The 24,175-nt window shown below is 42.1% G+C and overlaps 1 protein-coding gene and 1 pseudogene across 7 annotated transcripts in view; one reads left to right on the forward strand and one right to left on the reverse strand.

The window, feature by feature from the left end:
* CDKN2A (cyclin dependent kinase inhibitor 2A) overlaps positions 1-24,175 on the reverse strand; it is a 27,556-nt gene continuing 3,381 nt past the window's right edge. For 5 of the 7 annotated variants that reach the window (XM_037167999.2, XM_037167995.2, XM_037167997.2 and 2 more), the window contains 2 exons: positions 2,338-2,644; positions 1-123 (listed from right to left, as the gene is read on the reverse strand). In XM_037167999.2, coding sequence (XP_037023894.2) covers positions 101-123; positions 2,338-2,641 — 327 coding nt within the window. In that variant the 5' untranslated portion in view covers positions 2,642-2,644 and the 3' untranslated portion in view covers positions 1-100. Of the gene's footprint in view, positions 124-2,337; positions 2,645-7,695; positions 7,825-24,175 lie in introns of those variants that run through there. The other 2 variants (XM_037168000.2, XM_037167993.2) reach the window with 2 other exon arrangements.
* LOC119065830 (40S ribosomal protein S2-like) lies at positions 3,733-6,572 on the forward strand (annotated as a pseudogene).

Consider the following 24,175-nt stretch of genomic DNA (forward strand, 5'->3'; position numbering starts at 1 on the left):
ACCCTGACCCGAATCGAACCAGAGACTTCTGGCTGCCTTTCACTCTGCGGAGTGTTGTCCACACCACAGAGCCACGCAGGTCAAGGTGCTCTTATTTCTGTTATTGATTGTCGAAGTCGGGATCTGCAAAAGGCAGAAAGGAAAAAAGATGTTAGAAAGCAGAAATCAAAGATGTGCGATCCATTCCTCCTCCCCCGCCCCCCAGACTCGAACCAGGTATTCAGACCCTTATGGACAAGGACAGCTTCGCCTGCGTGGACACCTCTGAGTATCAAACCTCCCTCCGCAGCGGGTCTGCTCACCGAGTCTGAGCCCGGCCCGCAGCCGCCGAGGCTGCGCGGCCTCCGCGACCCGCCCGCCAGGGAGACGGCCTGGGGAGCACGGGCGGACCCGCGCGGGCTGGGGGAGAAAACCCGGTACGTGGCCGGCGTGCAGTGCTTCCCACACACAACGCCAGGCCCCGGGAAATGAAGGCGTCGCCTCGGCCTCCGCGCGTCCTCAAACGTCGCCTGCCCCCGACGCTGGCGAGCGACTCAGTCAACCAGCGACATCAGACTCTGGCTCAGGCGCAGCGCGGCAGTCTGGGAACCCTCGGTGCCGGTCCTGATGTTCTCCCCAAACAGGTCCCTCTCCCAAGTCAGCAGGTGGCTTCCTAACGCTTCTAGGACAAAATCCGCATTTTGCCCAGTTATGCTTTCTGTAGCCCGCACGGCCCCTGCCACGACCTGGCCCCTGCTCTCTTCCCTGATCTCCTGGTGTCCACGCTCTCGCCCGCCTGTCGACGCTCCTGACCCGCCATTCCTTTGCGCAGTCTTCACTCCGGAGAGTTTCTCTGCTTCCAGTGGCTCCTTTCTTGTCACCCGTCAGGTTCTCGGACCACGCTAAGATAGCCTCCTCCACTATTCACACATCATTCTCGACCAGCACATTGGTTTTAGAGATTCACCCTCTTAAAAACACATGGTTATGGTGTTCAAAATCTGTTTCCCAGAATGTAAGCTCTCTGAGGGCAGGACTACTGTTTTCCGTCCTTCAGTTTTGTGTCCTACCTAGATCACGTAGTAGGTTCTCAGTTAAAGGGAGGGAGGGAAGGAAGGGAAGAAGGAAGTAATGGAGGAAGGACTTCCATGCTTGGTTTAGAAATCTTAGGTTTAATTATAAAGTGTTACCCAATTTTCATTTGACTGGTGTTCAATTCAATATCTAACTCTGTTCCGTCTCTGTTCCCAGTTCTTGCTCCTGTGACTGGCCTCTCATCCTATGCATGTCTCGGTCTGACAGTGGGACACAAGCTTCAGTTGGAGGCGCGAGAGGGTGGGCAGGGTACAGGAGACTTTTGTCCCCCACCACCACCCCGTCCGAGCGCCCGAGGCACTGCGCTCCAGGCACCTCCCAGCCCAGGGCCCCGAGCCGGCCTCTCCAGTCTGTCCCCGGCTCCCCTGAGGCCCCACTGGTGCCCCAGGTCTGAGTCCATAGAATAGATCTCAATAGATCATAGAATAGATCTCAAAGTCAATGTTTACCTTAAATATTCGTGCAAACGTCATATATTGCTTATATGTATTTTGATTTTTAAAAAGCCCCCCCCCTTTCAGAAAACAATTAAACTTGGCACGGAGGCAGGCAGGAACGCAGGTGGGGAAGCGAAGCCGCGGGGCAAGTCTCCGCGGGGGTAGGAGGAGACGGGAGTAAGAGCCACACATCCACCTCCCTCCCAGCGATCTCTCCTCTCTCACGAGCGGAAAGCTTACGAGAGGGGAAGCTCGTGAAAGGGCCTTTTTTCCCAGAACCTGCAGCAAATCCCGGAGTGCAGGCTGCCAGGGTCAGAGAGGTCTCTATCCCAGACGCCCACACCCCCAGAGGCCCCGAGGGGAGATTTAGAAGAATTTTGCAACGGACACAGGAATGACAGCTCTCTGCGGACGGTGCCGAGCCTGACTGGTTTTGGAAGTCCCAGCGTTGGTCCAGGGACCGAAGTAACGCAATGGAGAGACCGAGGGCGCCTGAATGGACGCGGCCACTGCACTTCTATTCTCGAGCTTACGCTCAAGGTTTACGCCTTGGGCTGCGGGGAGGATGAGCGCTTGGGGAGCAGGGGGCAGGGCCGATGGGATGGGTTTGGCGGCCGAAAGTCCGTCCGAGGCCATTTCCCATCCTTCGCCCCGGAAAGGCAGCGCGGCTGGGACGCGGGTTTGTCCCCATCGGCTCGGCGGCGAGCTGAGACCCAGGCTCTGCTCTCCCGGAGCCCGCGTTCTCTTCCGGATGGGAGTGCGCTGGGCTGAGGCGGACTTTCGGACGCCAAATTTTTAGATCTAATTTTTAGATCGGCCCCCTCACCTGCAGGACCTTCCGCGGCATCCGTGGCGCTGTGGCCAGCGCCTTCCGTGCCCGCTGCTGCCGCGCGCAGGTACCGGGCGACGTCCTGGTGGCCTCGCTCTTCAGCCAGGTCCACGGGCAGGCGGCCCCAGGCGTCGCGCACGTCCAGCCGCGCCCCGGCTCGGTGCAGCGCCACCAGCGTGTCCAGGAATCCCTCCCTGGCGGCGTCGTGCACCGGTGTCGCGAGAGTGGCGGGGTCCGCGCAGTTGGGGTCCGCGCCGTGGAGCAGCAGCAGCTTCGCCACGCGAGTGCTGCCCATCATCATGACCTGCCGGAGGGACCGGGCGTTAGAGGCGGGATTAATGAAAGAAATTATTTGCGGAGCTGCTGCCCTGTGCAGACAGCGGCCGTAACAGCCACAGAGGTTTAGTTACTCTTTATTTGCTTTCAGTTACCGACTCTTAGCCAGTTTTTCTACCCATTCCATTTTTCTGTACACGCAGAATTCCCATTGTATTCTCCAATCTTTTGCAGAATTTCAGCCACACACAGAACGCTGCTGGAGGCATAGAAAACAGCAACAGACAGACTGAGGAACACACTTGCCTAACCTCCTGTATTTCCCCCTCATTTTGATATAAACTTATGTAAAACGCAGGGATGTAAGGTTCACTGCCATATATCCAAGCCCTCGTGAAACAGCGAGGAGGTCCTGATCTCATGTGAGTCCTAGACCATCTTGGAAACAAAGCCATCACCAAAGTGTCCATAATCAGAGCGACCTTCCAATTTGAGTGTTGCATGGTGGGTGGTGGTGGTAGACAATTCTTTTTTTTAGGATAACCATTTTTTAAAAATTATATTTGCTGGATAATAGTGACTGTATGAAAAGGAGTTTACTTATTTTAGTTACATTCTATATTAAACACATATTGCTTAATTTGTCCAAACCAGGGATCCATACTAAGTTATACAATGGTTGTTTATTTTGTCCTGGAGGAAGTGAAAAAGAGAGAAACTATAAATAAAACCAAATTACAGCTCCAAAGAAGAAAGAAAAACTATTGCAGGTGCACGAGAACAATGTATTGCTTTAAAATAAAAGCTGGGAAACCTTTCACATTATTACTATGTTTACCCAATGAAGTCCTTTCTCATTTAACTGACTTTAAATGCTTATTATATTACTGTTAAAGGCTGAACAGTAACCTAACATTTAAGTATTTAAATCATAATGGCAATCCAATGCAAAAAAGAAATAAATCTATTAGGCAAAAACTTGTAGGGTGCTTAAAACCATTTGAAAAGACATCAAATTTAATTTAGTAGTTCATTTATTTCTGTCAACTAAGTATTTCTATATTAAACACACATTTGATTAGGGTTCTTCTTTTCCAAGGAAACACGGAATGGCGGATGACTGGTAGGGGCGGGGCGGGAGGTCCTGGGACGCTGGAAGGGGAGGCGGCAGCAGGCTTCCCTCCAGGACTTGGCAGCGGCAGCCGGGGCGGCGCTGCAGCCAGGCTACGGGGTTGCGGCCGCTGAGCTCATGGAGGCAAGGCCGAGGACAAGGAGTGGATCCCTGTCACCGAGTTGGGCTACCTGGTCAAGGACATGAGGATCAAGTCCCTGAAGGAGATCTTTCTCTTCTCCTTGCCCATCAAGGAATCTGAGATCACTGACTTTTTCTTGGGGGCATCCTTCAAGGACTAGGTTTTGAAGATTATGCCCAAGCAAAAGAAGGCAGGCACAGACCAGAGGACCCAGTTCAAGGCAGGTGTCCCAAATGGGGACTACAATGAACATGTTGGTCTGGGTGTTAAGTGTTCAAAGGAAGTAGCCACTGCCATTTGTGGAGCTATCATCCTGGCCAAGCTCTCTACTGTCCCTGTGCAGTGAGGCTACTGGGGAAACACGACTGGCAAACCCCGTTGCTGTCCCTTGCAAGGTGACAAAGCACTGTGGCTGTGTGCCGGTGCGTCTCATCCCTGCCAGAGGCACTGGCATCATCTCAGCCCCTGGGGCCAAGAAGCTGCTGCTGACGGATGGTACTGACGACTGCTACACCTCAGTTAGGAGCTGCGCCGCCACCCCGAACTCCGCCAAGGCCACCTTCGATGCCATCTCTGAGCCTTACAGTGATCTCACTCCTGACCTCTGGAAAGAGACCACTCACGAAGTCTCCCTAGTAGGAACTCACTGACCATTTTGTAAAGACCCACACCAGAGTTTCTGTGCAGAAGACCCAGGCTCCAGGCTGTGAACACCATGTAACTTTACACAAGAAAAATAAAATGAACCAAGCCTGTTAATAATAAAACATTTTTATTAGGGTTCTAAACCAAAAGCATGCTCCTTTTTTCTGTATATTCTTATCCTCCCTATATAAAAAAAGTTAGAGCTAATCTTCCAACTTCCTTTTTTGGTTTTGTATTTAAACAAATACAAAAGGTCTCTTCTAAAATATACCAGAGTTTCAAAGCCAAACTCATAGTTTCCAAGCTGCTGGTGATATTTTAGAGATATCAACTTATGAATCAGGCAAACATTATTATTTTTAATGCAGACAGATGCCCTGACTGGGAATCAAACCAGCGACCCTTTGGTTCGCAGGCCCACACTCAATCCACTGAGCTACACCAGCCAGGGCCAAACATTATTTTTAACAGACTCATTCTACAAACACTCAACCTCTTTAGTTTCAAATTCTCTCCATACTTCAAGTCACAGATAACTTCATGTTTTAGGCACTTTTGTTTTATTTTTACATCTTATTTTAAAGTTTCAGAAAAGTTTACTTGTGATGTTTGTGAAGTTCCCAGTAGAGTTACTTTCCTTTGGCTTTTTAAAAAATATTTTATTTATTTATTTTTAGACAGAGGGGAAGGAAGGGAGAAAGAGTGGGAGAGAAACATCAATGTGTGGTTGCCTCTCATGTGGCCCCCACTGGGGACCTGGCCTGCAACCCAGGCATGCGCCCTGACTGGGAACTGAACCTGTCCGTGACCCCTTAGTTCGAAGTCCACACTCAGTCCACTGAGCTAGACCAGCCAAAGCTCCTTTGTCTTGTTATGCTGGAGTTTTTTGTGACACATGAAGTTTGCCCAGAAGATACCCAGCCATGTAATATGAAAAATAGAGACATTTATTGAAGAAACAAGATACAAGAAACATTGTACATAGGACAATGACACCTCAGGCCCCTTCAAAGAAGGCATCTTGGGACCTCACACAGTTCTCCAAGCTTCTCTTCTATTGTTCAAGACACTTTGCAAAATCCTTTTTGGAATTGCCATCGGCTGCCCCACCCTATTTTCCTGAATCTCTCTGGTGGTCTGAAATCTCTTCCCTTTCAAAGGTAATCTTAGTTTAGGGCAAAGTCAGAAGTCACAGGCCACCAAGTCTGGGTTGTAGGGGCGCTGAGTCACCTGATTGATTCAATGTTTCGCTAAAAAACCCTGCAGCAGATGTGATGTATAAGCCAGCGGGTGCGTTGTGGTGATGCAGCTGCCGATCACCGGTTGCCCATAGCTGAGGCGGTTTTCTATGTACTGCATCTCTTTTCTGACCAAGAACATTGAGGCAGTACTCCTTGTTAACTGTTTGGCCTGGAGGAGTGTACTTGTGATGGACAACACCTTCCCGGTTAAAAAGCACAGTTCACATGGTCTTAATCTTGTTGTGACAAGAACTCCTTCGCCCGCCTTCTTCGGGGGCGTGGAGGACCAGGCAACTTCCATTAGGACAACTGGACCTTCATTTCAAGGTCATAGCCATAGACCCACTATTTACCTCAGGTTATGATCTTATTAAGGAAATCTGGTTCACTGGCAGTGGTCTGAATCACGTCACTAGCAACTGCAGTACCATGTTCCTTCTGCTGTGGTAGCGGAAGCCACAGAATGAATTTCTCCACATGTTTCGTGCCAAGATCCTGTGTCAAAATTTGGGACGCAGTAGGTTTTGGAATCCCCTGATCAGTTTCTTACGTCAGTCGCCGATCTTTGTTGATTCCAGACATACATAGTTAACATTCTCAGGTGTTCTGCCTATTGCAGGCCTTCCGGAACGTGGATCACTTTCAACAGATTCTCAACCATCTTCGAAGCGTTTGTGCCATAGTTTTATTTGTACTGCACTCATTGCGTCACCTGTCCCTGGAAGCCTTCTCAGTAGTCCAAATAGTTTTCAGGGAGGAATGTTCGAGCTTAAAAAAAAATGTGATACGGATTTGTTGCGCTACTCGCTCGTTTTGAATGCGGCAACACACGGGACATAGGCTCTCTCAGTAGTGTCTACTGCTTCCACTAACTACTCCAGTGAAGTCAACATTGCTCACACATGTTCATTTCAGTCCATTCTCCTTGGCTGCCAGGTTACGTCGACATAGTGCAAATAGTTCTTATTATGTTAACAATGGCTGGACTTTTCCTGGACAGACTTTGTACATTTGTTTTCTAAAAATTGTATTTTTCAGAAATCATTGTTAACACTGGGACTGTCATTGTAAAACTAGAATAGTGACTGCCAGGAAAAATTTGTCTTTACCTGAGTTTTACCTCTCCGCCACCACCACTAACAACAACAACAAAAAAATGGAGTGGGGAGAGGAGAAATGAAATTTATCCACAATGAGAATTTAAAAGCTCTACCTCAAATGCAGTAATCTATAGCAAGTAATTAAACAATAGCAACAGTAATAGAAGATACCACTAAAATGTTAACTAAATTGACGTTCAGGAGATGTTACATTAATGTTTTTTAATATAGTTTTGCATTTAAATATGTTTGATTATACTGTAAAACAAGCATATGCTTTCCTCACTCAGTTCAAATTTAAAAAAACACACTATGCGGTTACTCCTGAACAATAATTTTAATTGATATTTATTACAACATACATACACAGCAGTAGCAGATTTTCACTGAAATCCCTCGGAGGGAGGAAAATCATCATCAGTTCCCTTCCAGGGCCTGTGAGCTCAAGACTAAGAGATCCCACCAAACCTGACATTTCTTTAAAATCTTACGTTTTACACCAAACATTTGTAAATTTTGTATCTGATAAAAAATAGAGGGGGTGGGGAGGGGATTTAACTCGGTCTACACGAACACGAATAGGTTCTGTCTTCGAGAGCCTCCCAGCACCCAGAGGGCTGCACCCTCCTGATTCCTCTCTTCTCGCTGGGTCCCCGAGCACCCAGCGCACAAAGGCCCGGCTAAGAGGGGCCTCCAGGGCGCCAAACCCCATCGGAAAACTCCCGAGGATGTCACGCCTTCACTGGGAATTGAAACGCCACCTGGTACCGACCCTCTGGCAAACCCGGCCCCCCAGAGCCGTTCGCCGCCCCTCCTCCCACGGCCCCCTCGCTCACCCACCTGGATCGGGGTCCGGCCGTGGCTGTTGGGAGCATTGGGCGGCGCCCCAGCCCGCAGCAGCGCCCGCACCTCCTCCGCGCGACCCCGGGCGGCCGCGGTGGCCAGCCAGTCGGCCGAGGGCTCCATGCTGCTCCCGCCGCCGCCCCTCGCTCCCTCCTCCCCACTCCGCGCTCTCCCGGTGCCGCGCCCGCCCCGCCGCTCGTGACCCGCCCGCTCCTCCTCTTTCCTCCCAGCGACCGGCGGAAGCGGCCCCCAGACTCCTCCTGCCGCGCTTTCCTGGGCCCGGGAGCGAGTGCACGTGTCCACCGAGAAGGCCTCTGTCGCCGCGGACGGTCTGTGCCTGTGACACCCGCGAAGTGGCCCCAGCGGAGCCGCTGCCGCCGCCGCCAGCAGTGGGCAGGTCGCCCGGGCGCTGGCCGCGAGCGGTCCGCGCGGGAGCCCGCCGAGCTGCGGGGGGAGCCCCGGGGCCGCCGCCCCGCGCCCCCGCCCCGCGCCCCTCGCGCCCCTCGCGCCGCGGCCCCCGCCCCGCGCCCCTCGCGCCCCTCGCGCCACGGCTGGGGCGCACCGGGGTCGTGGAGCGAGCGCGCTCTGTTCCAGCGAAAACGCCCCAACCCCCGCCTGTCCCTTCTTCCGATGCGGGCACTAGAATGCGCGCAGGGTTCCTCACTGCCAAGTTTGAACCAGGTATTTGATGTCACGGGCAAAGTATTTTTTTTTCTCTTTTACTTAGAAGAAGAGAACCCTTCCTCTTCGCCGCGGCCGGGCCAACCCTCCGCACCGCCGGCGCGAGTCTGGGGACACGACCCCCGTGCCACCCGGCGTTCCGGCTGCGGGGACTCCAACGCCCGTTCTGAAGCCTGCCCGCCCGCAGCACCGGCCCGTCCACCTTCCCCACTCACGCACGAGTAAAACACACGTGTGTGTGCGTTTCCGGGTGGTTTCCCACGCTTGTGGGAAGACTTGCAGAAGACGACATCCATTTGACAAAAATGGAGGAGATTTCTGCCTACAAGCAGGCACACAACCACCCCCACCCAGACCAGAAAGAGCGCCCGGCCTGCTGCTGAGCAGTCTTCTGAGAGCAGGCTCACACAGGCCCCTGCTCCCCTCCGCCCTCCTCCACGTCTTCTTCCTGTTACAAAACCCTTGCACTTTTCTTGGCTATAAGGTGCAGAATTAAGAGTGGTCTCTACTGCCTAAGGCTGCTGTGAGTTTTAAATGAATTAATGTACATATACACACTTAGAACAATACCACACATCCTAAGCTAATGGCTGTTGGTTCTTAGCTCTTGTGAGGACTCTTTCGAAATCCTGTTGTGACACACAGAGAAAAAATGCATCGTATAGAGTTTTCAATATTCTATGAAAGGAGAAGACCAAGAAGAACTTAACACAGAAAATATGATGGACACCCTCCACCCTCAGGTTTAATGAAAAAATTAAACAGAAGTAAGAGTATAACAAGCAAAAGAAAATCCAACAAAATTCTAATCCTTCCTGTGTTTATCTTTTACACTTAAAAAAGTATTTTTAAAATGGATTGCTCAGGATTTGCTGATGCTTTCCTTAAGCAATGCTTTGTCTGCCTATTAGATAACCCAGCTCTATTTAAAGGTCATCTTTCGATCTCTTGTTGACTTCTCTTAAAGACCCAGAATATGACCATACTGTCCATTGCTGTTAGCTCAGGCAAAACATGGAGTTTTTTTTAAATATAAATTTTATTTAGTTACTTTTCAAGTACATTTTTTTTTATCTATTTCTCCCATCCCACCCCACCCCCCCCCCGCCCGGTCTCCCCCCTCCCTCCCATTCCCCCCCGCCCCCACCCAGTCCTCATCTCTGTGTCTTTCATACTTGTTCCTCAAAATCCCTCCCCCTTTTTCCCCTTAAGTTCCCTTCCCTCTCCCCTCTGGTCGCTGCCCACTTGTTCTCTATTTCAGCGTCTTTGTTTTTATTCTGTTTGCTTGTTTGTTTTATTCCTTAGCTTCCTGTCAAAGGTGAGATCATATGGTATTTGTCCTTCAATGCCTGGCCTATTTCACTCAGCATAATGCTTTCCAGTTCCATCCAAAAACATGGAGTTTTGAAATTATGCCAATGAGTGGTGGTAGCTGGAGAGCATTGGAGATGATGAATGGTGTCGGGTAATTTCTTTTTCTTTTTTCTTTTTCTTTTTCTTTCTTCCTTTCTTTCTTCCTTCCTTCTTTCCTTCCTTCTTTCCTTCCTTCCTTCCTTCCTTCCTTCCTTCTTTCTTTCTTTCTTTCTTTCTTTCTTTCTTTCTTTCTTTCTTTCTTTCTTTCTTTCTTTCTTTCTTTCTTTCGTTTCATGCATTATTTTATTGTTGTTCAGTTACAGCTGTCTTCATTTTCTCCCCCCCCACTCCCCTCATCCAACCCCCCTCCCTCCCTTGCTTCCACTCTCCCCCTTGGCTTGTCTTTGTGTCCTTTATAGTAGTTCCTGAAAACCCTTCTCTTCACTATCCCCTTCCCTCTCCCCTCTGGCTATTGTTAGGTTGTTCTTAATTTCAATGTCTCTGGTTATATTTTGTTTGCCTTTTTCTTTTGTTGAGTATGTTCCAGTTAAAGGTGAGATCATATGGTATTTGTCCCTCACAGCCTGGCTTATTTTGCTTAGCATAATGTTCCCCAGTTCCATCCATGCTGTTGCAAAGGGCAGGAGCTCCTTTTTTCTCTCTGCTGTGTACAATTCCATTGTGTAAATGTACCATAGTTTCTTGGTCCACTCATTTGTTGATGGGCACTTAGGTTGCTTCCAGCACTTTGCTATTGTAAATTGTGCTGCTATGAACATTGGGGTGCATAGGTTCTTTTGGATTGGTGTTTTAGGGCTCTTAGGCTATAATCCCAGCAGTGGAATTGCTGGGTCAAAAGGCAGGTCGATTTTTATTTTTCTGAGAAAATTTCATACTGTTTTCCACACTGGCTGCACCAGTCTGCATTCCCACCAATAGTACATTAAGGTTCCCTTTTCTCCACATCCTCTCCAACATTTGTTGATTCGTTTATGATGGCCATTCTGACCAGTGTGAGGTGGTATCTTATTGTGGTTTTAATTTGCATCTCTCTGATGGCTAGTGATGCTGAGCATCTTTTCATATGTCTCTGGGCCCTCTGTATGTTCTTTTTGAAGAAGTGTCTGTTCAAGTCTTTTGCCCATTTTTTAATGTTTTTTTTTTTTTTTTTTTTTGTCTTCCCAGAGTGGAGCTGTCTGAGTTCTTTATATATTTTGGAGATCAAAACCTTGTCCAAGGTATCACTGGCAAATATGTTTTCTCATACAGTTGGTTTTCTTTCCATTTTAATGCTCTTTTCTTTAGACATGTGGAAGCTTTTTAATTCAATGAGGACCCATTTGTTTATTCTTTCCTTTACGTTCCTTGCTTTAGGGGACATAACAGTGAAGATGTTTGGGTAATTTTCTTTACAAATGCAGGAAGTCTTTGTACAGTAAAGGTGTGGCACAAATTATGGTTCAGAGAAGGCAGTTTTATTGATGGCTCAGAAAATAACAATTTAAGTAAGCAGCTTTCTGCAAATGCATTGTGATCTAAGAAGAAAACTTAGCCGGATTTCTCAAAGCCCAGTCCACAGATTATGCAGAATCACCAGAGAGTGCGTTCTCCACACATTCTCCAGATCTACAAAGTAAGATCTCTGGGGGATGTGCCTGCAAATCTGCAGCTTTTACAAGTTTCCCAGAGGATTCTCAAATACATCAGAGACCTAGAGTGGTGGTCTTTAGACTTGTTTTTTCAGGTCACAGGATCTTCATCTTGAGGCAGGGGCAGCTAACCTTTGAGAACCTGTCGAAAGCAGCAGACTCTCTCCTCAAAAAATAAACTATGCAATACTTCTTAAAATTTATTTTTATTGAATTTATTGGGGTGACTTTGGTTAATAAAATTATATTGATGTCAGGGGTACAATTCTGTAATACATCATCTAAGTATATAATAATTTTTAAAGTATGCATGTATATTTCTGAGTATAACTTTCAGGGAATTCAGAAATTCCTCTCACACTCAAGTGTGGATTCTTACATCAAGAACTCTTTAAATTCATGTGCAATTTATTGGACTGTTGCTCAAGGAGGTGAGTGATGGGATCATATAAAAACATCCCTTGGCTGCTTTATGTATAGACATTGGAAGATCCCACTGCTGGTTATGCCAGCCTCAGTCTCCCCGTGTGTAAAATGGAACCATACTATACTTCATGGGTTGGTAAAATAAGATGATGTATGTCAAAGAGCACTGTAAATTCTAAAGTTTGTTATTTATTATCATCACCCAACTTTTCTTCTTTCCATGACTGAGAAGGTCATGGCCTTATTTAGGTTTGTGCTACAGTGGCAATTTTGAAACTGTATTATGAAATTTAAGTCTGTCTCAATTCTGGTCAGTCTTCTAAGACAAAATATTAACACTTGATCACTCATTCAACAAGCGGAAAGGCTAAGGATAGAGCATGGTGGGGGCTGTGTGGGGTTTGGGGGAAGAATTAAATGGACGGACCATAGCGTTGGACTGCCTAGATCCAAACCTGGAGTCCAATGCACTGAAGTGACACTGGGTAATAAAATTATATGTTTCAAGTGTGCGTTTCTGATACATCTCCTAGTCTTCCGTCACCATATAATTGACCCACTTTACCCTTAACTACCCCGCCCCACTTCCCTCTGATATCCACTATACTGTCATCTGTGTCTCTGAATTTTATAAACCTAAACTTTTTACTTAATGGCTTTATAACTTTAAACAAAGTTACTTAATGTATCTGGGTTTCGGTTTTCTCATCTGTATTATTGGGATAATAATAGTACTTGCCTCAAACAGTTGATGTAGGGATTAAATGAGGCAGTACATGCATAGAAGAGCAAAGGGAAACAGAGAATGACTTGAGAGGATAAAATCTCATTCTGGTGGCTACATGGATGCTGAAAGCTGGCCCTAGTCTTGAAGAAAAGTGTCAGACTATAAAGACATAAAAGGAGGAGAAAGATGTTCTAGGCAGAGGTGAGAGTATGTGCAAAGGTTGGAAGTTTGGAAAGGAACTAAAAGTAATTTAGTAGGATGTATGGTGAGAAGCTGGAAAAAGTAAACTTCTTAAAGGAATCTACAAAGGAGCCTCACAGGACTGCTCAGATTGCCAAAAGGAAAACCAAGAGTTAGATAGCAAGGACACTGTGTGTAGGCAATTCTTTCACAGCTTAGCTGATAGTTCAAGGTGACATATGGTGAAGGGGAGGCATAGAGAGGTGGAAGAGATCTGAGCACACACAATACCCTGAAGGAAAAATGCAAGGTGAAGAATGGCTAGAAGAGGAAAAGAGAAATTCAGGTCACACACAAAGTAGGGTATGTCTGAGGACCCTAGGTCCCTAAAAAGTCAAGAAGAAATGGAATATGAGGCACGAGGAATGGTCATAAATTTGGACTCGGTAGATAAAAGTAGATTTGAGAAGGGAGAAAGGGTCAGGACAGAGAGGAAGTTGAAGCACTTCCTTCTGTGAATAAGGAGGCTGGCTTGCTCGCAGTGAAGATAAGATGGTGGGTTAGGAAGTGAGAGTGGTGAAGGTTTAGAAGATCTGTTACGACAAAAGAGGAATGGGCTGAGCAAGACTTAGATAGGGTAACCTTTCCATCAGTCTGCAAAACCCAGCTGAGAGTGGAGACCATGACATTATTGGAACACCTGAATAGTTTATTTAAAGTAAAGAAAACTTTACAATGGCACTACTCGAGAAAGCCTACAAATCAATGAATAGTAATTCTAGCTGTGAATATCAGTCAAAACATCACCAGAAAGATATTTGAGGAGGTAATATCCTGAAATTAGATTCTGGTTCTGACAAGGCATGGCAGATGCAAACATAGTATATGATATGCAACACTGTTTTATTGAGAAAATAAAAAAATGGGAAAATAGCTCAGTATTAGGACCAATGGATGGTCCTGATGTATCTAGTGAATAATTAACTGCTTTCAGATGGTGAAGTCTTTTGAGACTGTTTTTAGCTTCAATGTACATACATGTCTTTAAAGTGGGCCATCTTATCCTAGACTGTAAACTTCATGAAGTTATAACAAAACATACACAAATGCTGTTTTAAAAGCATACATCTTTTTACCATACTGAATATTAGTATTGTTATTAAGTAATACACAATTATACAAAATATAGTTAAAAATAAAATGTACATAGACTATCTCTGAAAAGATACAGAGAAATCTATAAATGTCAGTGGAAGGAATGAGGAACTGGGAGGGCCCTGAGACTTTCTTTTCAGATCAACTTCTGCTGTTTAAGTTTTTTACTAGGTGCATTTATTAGCCATTCTAATTAAATAAATATAACACATTATACCAAAAAGTTTCTTTTCTGAAAACCATCATTCATAACTTCATTTGACAAATAGTAACTGAGTCCATACTATATGTCAAACACTTGACTTCATGTCATGCATCTAAAAAACAGAACAGTACTTAGTCAAGAGGGTACATTGGTAACAACTATCAACAGGTTTGCTTTTCTGGAGGAGGAGGGTGACCTTGAATTGGGATGTGATCTTGAAGGGAACCTATATTAACAGTCTAGGAGAAGGAAAATGCATTCTAAAAACTGACACCTCAAAACTGTATTACCAGGAAAAAGATGTCATATTTCAGGGTCTGCAGAATATCCTATAATTAGGAAATAGCTTATTAGAGCCAGGTATGCATTCTGTAATAGATTTTGTTACAGGTGTAGCAGGTGTAACTGGACTAAGCCTGCATAGATGGACTCTGGGATAGAATGCTGAGTGTAGCTGAGGATTATTTGAAGACTAAGGCAATGGGAGAATTAATCTCATGCCCCTTTTCATTTAGGGAGAGTTAATAAAGTAAGGAAAAGAGGACCTTAAGCCAAGCTCCACTACCTACTTTATCACCTTGAGCAAGAGGTACTTTATTTTGACTTCAATATCCCCATCTACAAAGTGGGCATAATAAAAATTGTGCCTCGAGAGATGGGTTTTCAGCCCAGAGGAGTACTCCTGGAAGTGCCCCTGGGTGAGCATCCTAAAGCCTCAGGGTCCAATATGAATATTTTCAATGGGGAAGAACTTTCTTAGGGGGAAAATGGCAAAGAATGCCAGCCTCCCTTTAGTTATTTTTCCAAGAGGAGAAAAGGTAGCTTTAGCATAAAAGGGAGGCCTTTGAGAAGACAGAACAGACCTCCCCGCTGGTTTGTAAGAAAAAGGTATGTGTCCCCAGGATGAGATCTACGGAAAACGCAAGGTGGAGGATGCTTCCTTCTCCCTTTTACTTTTCTCTAATTAAGTTCAGATATAGCACAATTATTGAGGGTCTGCTATGAATAAGGCATTCTTTTAGGGATTCTCTGATATCTCTGTTCATTCAGAATTATTGTAAAATCTTTCTTCCTGCTGAAGCAGGACTTTGGTAAGAAACACAAAAGCCAAAATGCCTAACTTATTATAACCTGGTTCATAATTATAGGTAAGTCCCAAGTTTTCAATCTTAGTCTCCAAAGTATTAACTGGGCGTAGAGCCTACGTACCTATCATTATCTTCCCAAGACCAGTTTGAGGATAATTTAGAAGCCTTTTCTAAATTGTGTGTAAAACAAATATAATTTTAAATCTATGTAAGGAGTTCACTATTAGCAGTATCTCTAGAGTGGACTCTTGGGAAGTGAATAGTCTGTGCAGCCCATGAAAATAATCACTTCCTAACAACTACTTTGTAACTGTCTGCTTTTGCATACTGAGAAGTTTCTTATGGTGAATTACTTATATCTATTTGTAGCTATTTGGCCAGTTGAGAAAACTGAAAATCGGCACAGTATATGTGCATATGTACATATATTTATATACCTATATCTATAGTATGCACATGTTTAGATATATATAAATCATATATATATATATGTAATTTGTTTACATGCACAAATATTGAGGAACAAATATGTATTATGGCACATAATTAGAGGACAGACAGACAGAAATAGAGACAGAAATGTCTCTTGCAGAAATAGACAGAAATGTCTCTATTTCTGCAAGGAATATTTCCTTGCAACATTCTAAGTTGCAAGGAAAATAATAATGACTACCATTACTGAAACCCAACTTTGTGAGAAGCATTAAGCAGCTTTATATGTATCTTTTCTAATCCTACAACTGTCCTGTGGGATAGAGTTATCCTTCCTTCATAAATCAGGGGAAAAAAAGAAGTTCATAGTACTCAAGTAACAATGCACAAGGAGGTGGAACTTAAACTCAAGGTTCCCAGATCTGAGAGGTCCACACTCTTGTTACTATGTTTCCCTGTAAACTGATTTGTAGGGTACACAATGGCAATTTAGCAATCGTTACTTTTCTTTGAAAATTGTGCCTTCTGTCACGTTGCAAATCCTAGACCAAGGCGACAAGCTCTTCACGTTTGGAAATGTGATAGAAATTTGGATCTTGAGGTCTCCTCAAAGCCACTTAACCCATTCCCACAATTTAAAAATAATTTTCCCTCGGGCGGGGGGTGGGAAGGGAAAAAAATAATTTTCCCTGATTATAGTTCACATATGTAAAAAAACTAAAAAATGAGCTGCATAGGGAAATAAAAAGATACACTACACAGAAGCAATATCTATTAACATTTTGAAATATTTCCTGTTTTTTTTTTTTGCTCAGTTCTTGTGGATATAACAAAACTGTGAAATGAGTTTTTCCTTTCATTTATTATTAGAACATTTTTATAATTCCTCCAAAATCACTTCATAAAATTATTTATTTTTAACAGCTATAATACATTGCACTGCAAAGTGTTATAGTTTGCTTAATGATGTCCCTGTTTTCAGATATTTAAGGTGTTTCTAATTGCTACAAGAAATAGTATTGCAGTTTTTCAAAGGGCATAAGACTAAAGACATATATTGCAAAATTACTTTCCCAAAAGCTACCCCCTTGTTTTACAGATAAGAAAATGAAGGAGTGGTACACCGCCATGGTTAACCAGTAAATAAATATTTGCTGCAGACACTGAATGCAGTCACCTCTCCATATTTTTTGAGGTCACAGCTACTTGCTCTGACTTGAACAGATGTTGTTGGTGAGATATGTCAACCATACCTTTACTATAATCTTGAAAAGACAAAATGCAGCATGAGCAGTGGGACAATCCCAGTCTTTACACGGAGAGAGACCTGATCCCTCATTTACCAGCTCTGCACACTTGAATAAATTATGAAAACTTTCTGAACCTCCATTTCCTCAGCTCTCAAAGTAGGGAAAATAAAATTTGCCCCATTAGGGTTATTACGAAGAACAAAGAATGTAATAATAATAATAATAATAATATCTATCTATATCTATCATCGATCATCTATCTATATCTCCTAGGCTCACAGTAGGCTCTCAATAAATAGAACTTACTTTTTTGAGACTAGAGATAACATTTACTATCATGTTATCCATTTAAGCCATCAAAGTCAATATACTCTTGGGTATCTTTTTGTTCAATACTGTACATTCTGGCAGGTTTTCATGGTTTGAACAAGCAAACTCCCTTCCAAAAGGCGTGATTAATTCTGTCTTCTTTGAATTCTAACCCCTGGAAAACAGAGCTTCTTTGTAATAAAGTTGGCTGTTACGATGAAAGAACTTCCACTAAATCCTTCGTTGAATCATGGGAAGGGGAGCTGGTGTGTGTCACTGTTAAATGTTTCTTCTGCATTTACTGCCACCCTCCACCGCTCTTCTTCAGTGTGCAGGCCAGTCGGAGGGACAATGGAAGAAACTAGGTGAATGCAGGAATAATAAGTTTTCCTTCTAAACCCCTGTTCCCAGCCTCCTCTTCTCCTCATTAAAGGACAAATTTTATCCTTTCAAACTCATGTTGCCCTCTGAATTTCTAATCATGAACACATACAATATTCCATTTTGCTTATGCTGCTGCGATATGTGTGTAGTATTAGAATCAAAGATACTGTCGAAACAAACCAATGATACTGTATCCAGTTTTTGAGGGGTTGGGAGTTTAGTGCTCATGGTTGATTGAACTTAACAATAATTTTAGGTTCTCTTGTTTCAGGGGAATCTATATTGAAGCTTCACTCTTCAAATGGAGACTTTGTCAACCCTCTCCCCACAAGTGTCCTGTAAAGTAGCCTGCCTTCTTGGGGCTCTATACTCTTACTGTTCTTTTTTTTTAACTTTTTTCATTTGTCTTTCCTGTACTTCTGAGTGTTCTGAGGCCCAATTCTCCTCTGATATTGTAAAAAATGATAATTTCTTTCCTTGTATTGAACACTCTTCCTCAAGTCAGATTCTTCACCTAAATATGTAATTAAACTCCTCTGGAAGAAATCAAGTTCTTGAATGAATTTTAAAAATGCTTTCTACTCATGTCTTAGCACCTTTCACTTACAACATAACACTCACCCATGCTTTCCTTTGAGTCTCTGGGTTCAGGAAATAGTTTTATATTTTTCTTTTTATGATTAAGATTATAACTTGCAAACTTCACTTTTTAAAAAGACAGTAATAACAGAGTAGACTTCATGTTTACTCTGCATCAATTTTACACATCTAAGTCAATTTTGCCTTAAGGAGGCATATTTAATATATTTTGTCTCCTTGGTATCCTAATGTAGTAGGATATTAATAGCTGAAGATTACCTTTTTTTGAAAAAAAAATTTAATTTAATTATTTTTCAATTACAGCATTATCTTTTACTCCCATCCCAGCCCACCCCCCTGAAGATCACCTTTTAAGGCATACATTTTGGAGGTTTTGAGGATGACTTTAGTGTTTTTTTCCCTCTTCCCTTCTTTCACACACACTATTTATACTAAAGGAATTTTAGAAAATTCTATCCTAAAACTATTGATTCAGATATTTAGACTGTGGCAACCATTAGGAAGAAATCAGGAATCTATTGCCTCAATGCTCCCTCCAGAATTATTATCCTGGGTTACTGAATTTTTTAATAAATTAAAGGCAAGTAAATAACCCCCTTTTTAGTTTCTAAAATGAATTTGGTTTCTTATCTTAAAAACAGAAGTTCATGCATATTGTTTAATATCTTTTTAACAGTTATGAATACTAGAAAAGTTTAGAGTCACACTGTAAAAGCCATCCCACAGGGTTCTGTACATGTGTGGGTAAAATAGTAAGCAAATTTAACTAATTTTACCTGGCACCTTAGAATGTGCCAGGAATTGAAGAAATAAATATATTTTTATTATTATATGTATATTCTTTAAAATGAAGTTTGGGAATTTCTAGCTACTATGAATAATTAAGTTCTACTTAAGTAGGGGTTTAAAAGTAAACTAATGTTTGTTAAAGGGTATAGTTTATTTAGGCACTTTAACAATAACTGAAAGATGTATATCAATTGAAGGTTCACAATGCATCTTTATATATACTATTTGACCTAGTTCTTAATAGGCAAGTACTATAGAGGGGTTTACAGATAAGAAAATGAAAGCACTGAGAGTTTTAAGTATTTAGTCCTAATATCACACAGCTAGTAAGTAAAGAAAATGGACTTTAATCACAGGTCATATATTCTAAGAAAGTAGTCTTTCTACTTAATCATTCAAGTGAGTCTTCCCTCTGCTGATGCAGAGGTTTCACATGGATTACTCTTAAATCAAAGTGGAAATAAGTATTTTATATTGAATTTACACACAGTTTTGCATTAGTTTTAGTCTGGGCAGTAAATAAATTTCTGAAAAAAGTTACCCCCCTTTTTTTTATTATGAGATTCAATGGCTTTTAGAGCCCATAAGCACTTCACTTATTATTTATTATATTGCTTTATATTTTTCAGAATTTATTGCCCACTCAATCAACAAGTTTACTGGAACATGTGTGGCTAATGCTGAGAAAAAAAGAAATCCAAGGGAGTTAAGCAACTTACAAAGCAACGGTTAAGTAGGTTAAGTAGAAGAGTTGTAATCACTGGAAAGGCAAGTTGAGAGGTGGTTAGAAAGTAGCAAGTGAGGGCATTTGGGGTAAAAAGTACAATGATTTTTAGCAGACAATGAAACAAGTTATCTAAGCCTCAGTCTGCAGTCTATGACATGATAAAGAAAATCCATACAACACAGTGATAGTGTGACAATTAAATGAGATAATGTAAGTTATGTTCTATTACTTTTAAGCTCCTTATAATTATGTGAAGGAAATAAGAAAGCAAAGTTGAACAAGTGCTTTTGAAAGTTTCAATGAGCTTCTTTTGAAAATCATACATTACATAAAATATATTAAACTTCAACTATTCTATAGTAAAGAGAATGGCGTAAAATTCAGTCTGTACCAGGTACAGATATCTAACAATTATTTTAAAGTTAAAATATGCCACTTGTTTTATGGGGTGGAAAATTTTGCAGTTGGGGGAGTCATTGTTCTTTGGATAGCTACTGTGTCTTTAATTAAATTAGGTGAAAATTAATTGTACAGTTGCTGAGTCAGATGATCTGGCAGCCTGAGCCAAACAGAACAAGAAATGGTGGCACTCAAAAAAAGAAACCAAAACACACACTTCTAACCTTAATACATCAAAGTAATTGATGTAACATTAAATAAATTGTATTTCAAATCAGAAAAATTATTATTATTATTTGGAAGGCATAATATTTTAGTTTTTCTTGTTTTTGAGCAACTTATTTTTAGCTTACATCATCCATATATATATATATATATATATTCCCCCCTCTCATCAGTGTGTTTTTCAGAGACACAAAGGCCCATCATTTTGTCCATGAATGCTTTATCCTGTTATGGCTACGTTTTTGCAGTGATATTGCCTTGGTCTTACATATAGTTTAAACCTGTGAAACACTTCTATGTTTTGTTTTTCTTCACTTACATAATTTTAGGTTGTCATGTGACCAGAATCAATCAATCAATCAATCTATCTATCTATCTATCTATCAGTCATCTACCTACCTACCTACCTACCTACCTACCTAGAAAGCACCATTCACTCTATATTAACAGGGGTACATATATATAGTGTTTCAAAAAGATTAAATATCATAAGTGTCTAATGTGGAAAATTTCTGTATGATGCTACAAGCTTTAACACAAGTATATCCTGTTACCTCCTTCCCACCCACTTCACACTGGTCAGAATGGCCAACATAAACAAATCAACAAACACGTGTTGGAGAGAATGCAGAGAAAAGGGAACCCTAGTGCACTATTGCTGGGAATGCAGACTGGTGAACCCTCCCAGATATGTGCTGATCATAAAAATCTGTACCCTTCCACTCCAGGTGGCAACTAGAGTATTGAAAGGCCTTGTCCTTTTGGTTTCTCTGTCTGGAATGCAAAATAGCATTGGGGTGGCCTGTAGTATTAAAAGAGACAATGTTTTCCAATTCAGATGAAGAATTGTATAAGAATAAAGGCTCTCCTTCATTTAGTAAAATAGCTCCACCTGATGACTCAGACTCAGTGTCCCAGAATCTAAAATGTCATTGACTGATTCTAAAATTTAAATCTGATTTAAAAGCTGGACCTTGATGTAAAAATAAGTTTAAAAGCACACTGGCCATATTTGTCAATGGTGTTCCAACGAGCCACCTGTAACAGAATCTCTTTCAAGTGCCTTTTAAAAACGCTGATTACTGGGAGCCATAGCAAATCTGCTTCATCAGATTTTTTGGGAGTGAGCCCCAGAAATCTGTATTATAAATAGTAGCCCAGGTACTGATGCTGCTAATAATCTTTGCCTGCTTCTTTGCCTTCCCATACTTAAGAAAGTAAAGGTATATATAGTTACACCACTCTACACAATCTTATTAGTTTCAGTTTGTTCAAGAGATTATCTATCTTTGCTCATATAGTTCTTAACCTCTACAAAACCTTTCTTCTCTTAGAAAAAGTTCCTACTCGCTTTGTAATCATTTAAATAAATTCTAAGATTTTATTTTTGAAGGTAATAGAGGAAAACTGAGAGCTAGTTGTAATAAAATGGTCACATTTTTATAAACAAAGCCATTCCATTATTTATAATATAAAGATAAAAATCAACTTATTCTTTTTCAAAGGACCTCTGAGGCACTGGAATTTAAAATGTTTTAACTGATGGTTTTATTTTTTTCCCTCTTATTACTTCTTCCTCATTATGTAGCTCTGCCCAACTGCACCAATCATTCTAAGGCCCATGAAATAAATAACTGCACTAAAAAGTAGAGATTTTCTTCAATACTCCCTGCTTGCAAAAAACCAATGCTCTTAATACCTAGGAAATTCAATAATTTTCAATACACATGGTATTGCTGAATACACACTGAAATACTGTGAATTAGGATATGATGAATGTGGAGGTCCCAAACTGGTAGACATTTTCTGAAATGGAGCAGAACCTTTAAAAAGACCTTTCTTTCTCCCTACTGAACAAAGTCCTTTTCCCCAAGGTTTTCTTCACAGATTGGCTTATTGTCATAGAAGCTGATACAGATGTTTTTCATTCTAATGAGTGATTTTTATTAGAATTATTTAACTGAGGTAGTTTCAGTATAAGAAGAAAACAGTTGAGAGACATCATTGGAAAAATACGGGCCATTCTCCATACCACTTTGCAACCCAGACAGAGAAACAAAGAGGACTCGGCCTTTCCACACTCTGGTCGCCACCTGGAATGGAAGGGCACACAACGACCTTCAGTCTTAGAACTACACTTCCCCCACAAATGTACCTAAGCCACTCTGACCCCTGCTCTCCAGAAAAAAAGCTGGGGAAGTGACCTAGAGAAGTCTCCTGTCATACTTCACACTTCTGAATCCACAAGGCTCACTCTTACTGTGCCTACCCCCATTTCCGTCCCCACCCAGTGAGCTCTGAGTTCAGCTCTACACAAAACGCACGATCTGCAGTTACTGTTATTGTGACCGAATATCACCTGTGGAAAAAGAATGGGTGTAGGAGAGGCTATAGAAGGAATGCGTTTGTGGAGAGGGGTGATAAGTGGGTCTGTGTCTAAACTCTTGCTGGAGAGCCCTACTCCACCTGCCAATTTAAATCTTCAGGACGCCGCATCATCTCCAGGAATTGGGGCCCAGAGGGTGGTAGGAGCTGGGAGGTGGGGGTGGGGTGGGAGAGGTGAGAGGGGTGAGGTCTCTCCAAGCAGCTTGAATCTCACTGTCCACTTTGTGCACTCACTCAGGTCCTGGGAAGCCCCCAGCTCAGTTCCCGGAGAAGGGAGAGCCCCAGCCTGAAGTCTGCAGAGAAGGGAAGCACGAGTTGAAACCAGAGGCCTAACTCCCAGGTGCCTTGGAAATAGGTATAATTATGCATTTATCCGATATTTACCAGTTATTTAAAAACAGACTACATTGTGTATAGGCACAGCCAGCTTTAGTGTGGTGCTAAGTGAGAGTGTGTTTCTCAAAATAGGACTAAAAGCTTTAAAAGAGTAAAATCACTGGGCCAGCTGTTCAGTCTTCTGAAATACTTAAGATAGTATTTTTGAGATGATGTGGATCAATGTACTTACAGGAGTTTTTCTAATTCCCAAAACTATAACCATTTTGGGAAAATGGTTTAACTTTACCATGATAGTAGCAAGAAACAAAGATGTGACAAGCAGACGTGTAAAGTATTCTGGACAAAGACAGCAATAGGCTACATTATTGTTATGCTAGAAGACAATGGAATTTTTAAAATTTGAGAGTCCTCAAAGTAGTAAATGAATATTAAGAAGTAAATGAATGTTAAGAAGTGAATGATTCCTGAAAGGGTTATTGTTCACTTAGAACATAATACAAGCTGGGGATCACACACCCACTGCAAATAATGGTTTATGCTAAGTCTACAGTGCTTACGTTGAGAAAACCCTAAAAACCCTAAGAGTTTCCAAATAGTAGTCAACAAATAGATATTTAATTTCATAAAAATATCACTATTTTGTAAACACATCAAGGGAGAAGTAACAAATCAATTAATGTGATTCATCAGGCATGAGTGATAAGAAACTAGAAATGTGGAATTTTATTATATAGATTTTTAATCATAAAGTGATAGTGAATGTATTTGCAGAAACTAAAATTATGTTAAAATAATAACACCTCACATATTTACATTAATATTCAGTTATTAATACATGTTATTTTTAGCTCTGTGGCTCTCAATGATTGCATAAATTCCAGGATAACTACCCAATTTATAATTACTTATCATATATAATTAATACTTTCAAATGTCTATGTGTATAGTTTCACATATAAGGTTGGAGAATTGCACATATTTTCAATACATTCTATTCTTTTGAAGTCATGTGTTTTGTTTTCAGACATTTGCTGAGAATTGGGCTTTTCATGTAGTCAATGAATTTTAAAATAACTTAATACATCATTCCTGAAAATTGATTTATACCTATATCTAAAAAATGAATGGCTTCCTTCAATGAACATATCATTTTTATATATTTAACATTTTATAC

Source organism: Artibeus jamaicensis, unplaced genomic scaffold, assembly GCF_021234435.1.
Source record: "Artibeus jamaicensis isolate MK-2021 breed Jamaican fruit bat unplaced genomic scaffold, CSHL_Jam_final scaffold_1964, whole genome shotgun sequence".
Lineage (NCBI taxonomy): Eukaryota > Metazoa > Chordata > Mammalia > Chiroptera > Phyllostomidae > Artibeus > Artibeus jamaicensis.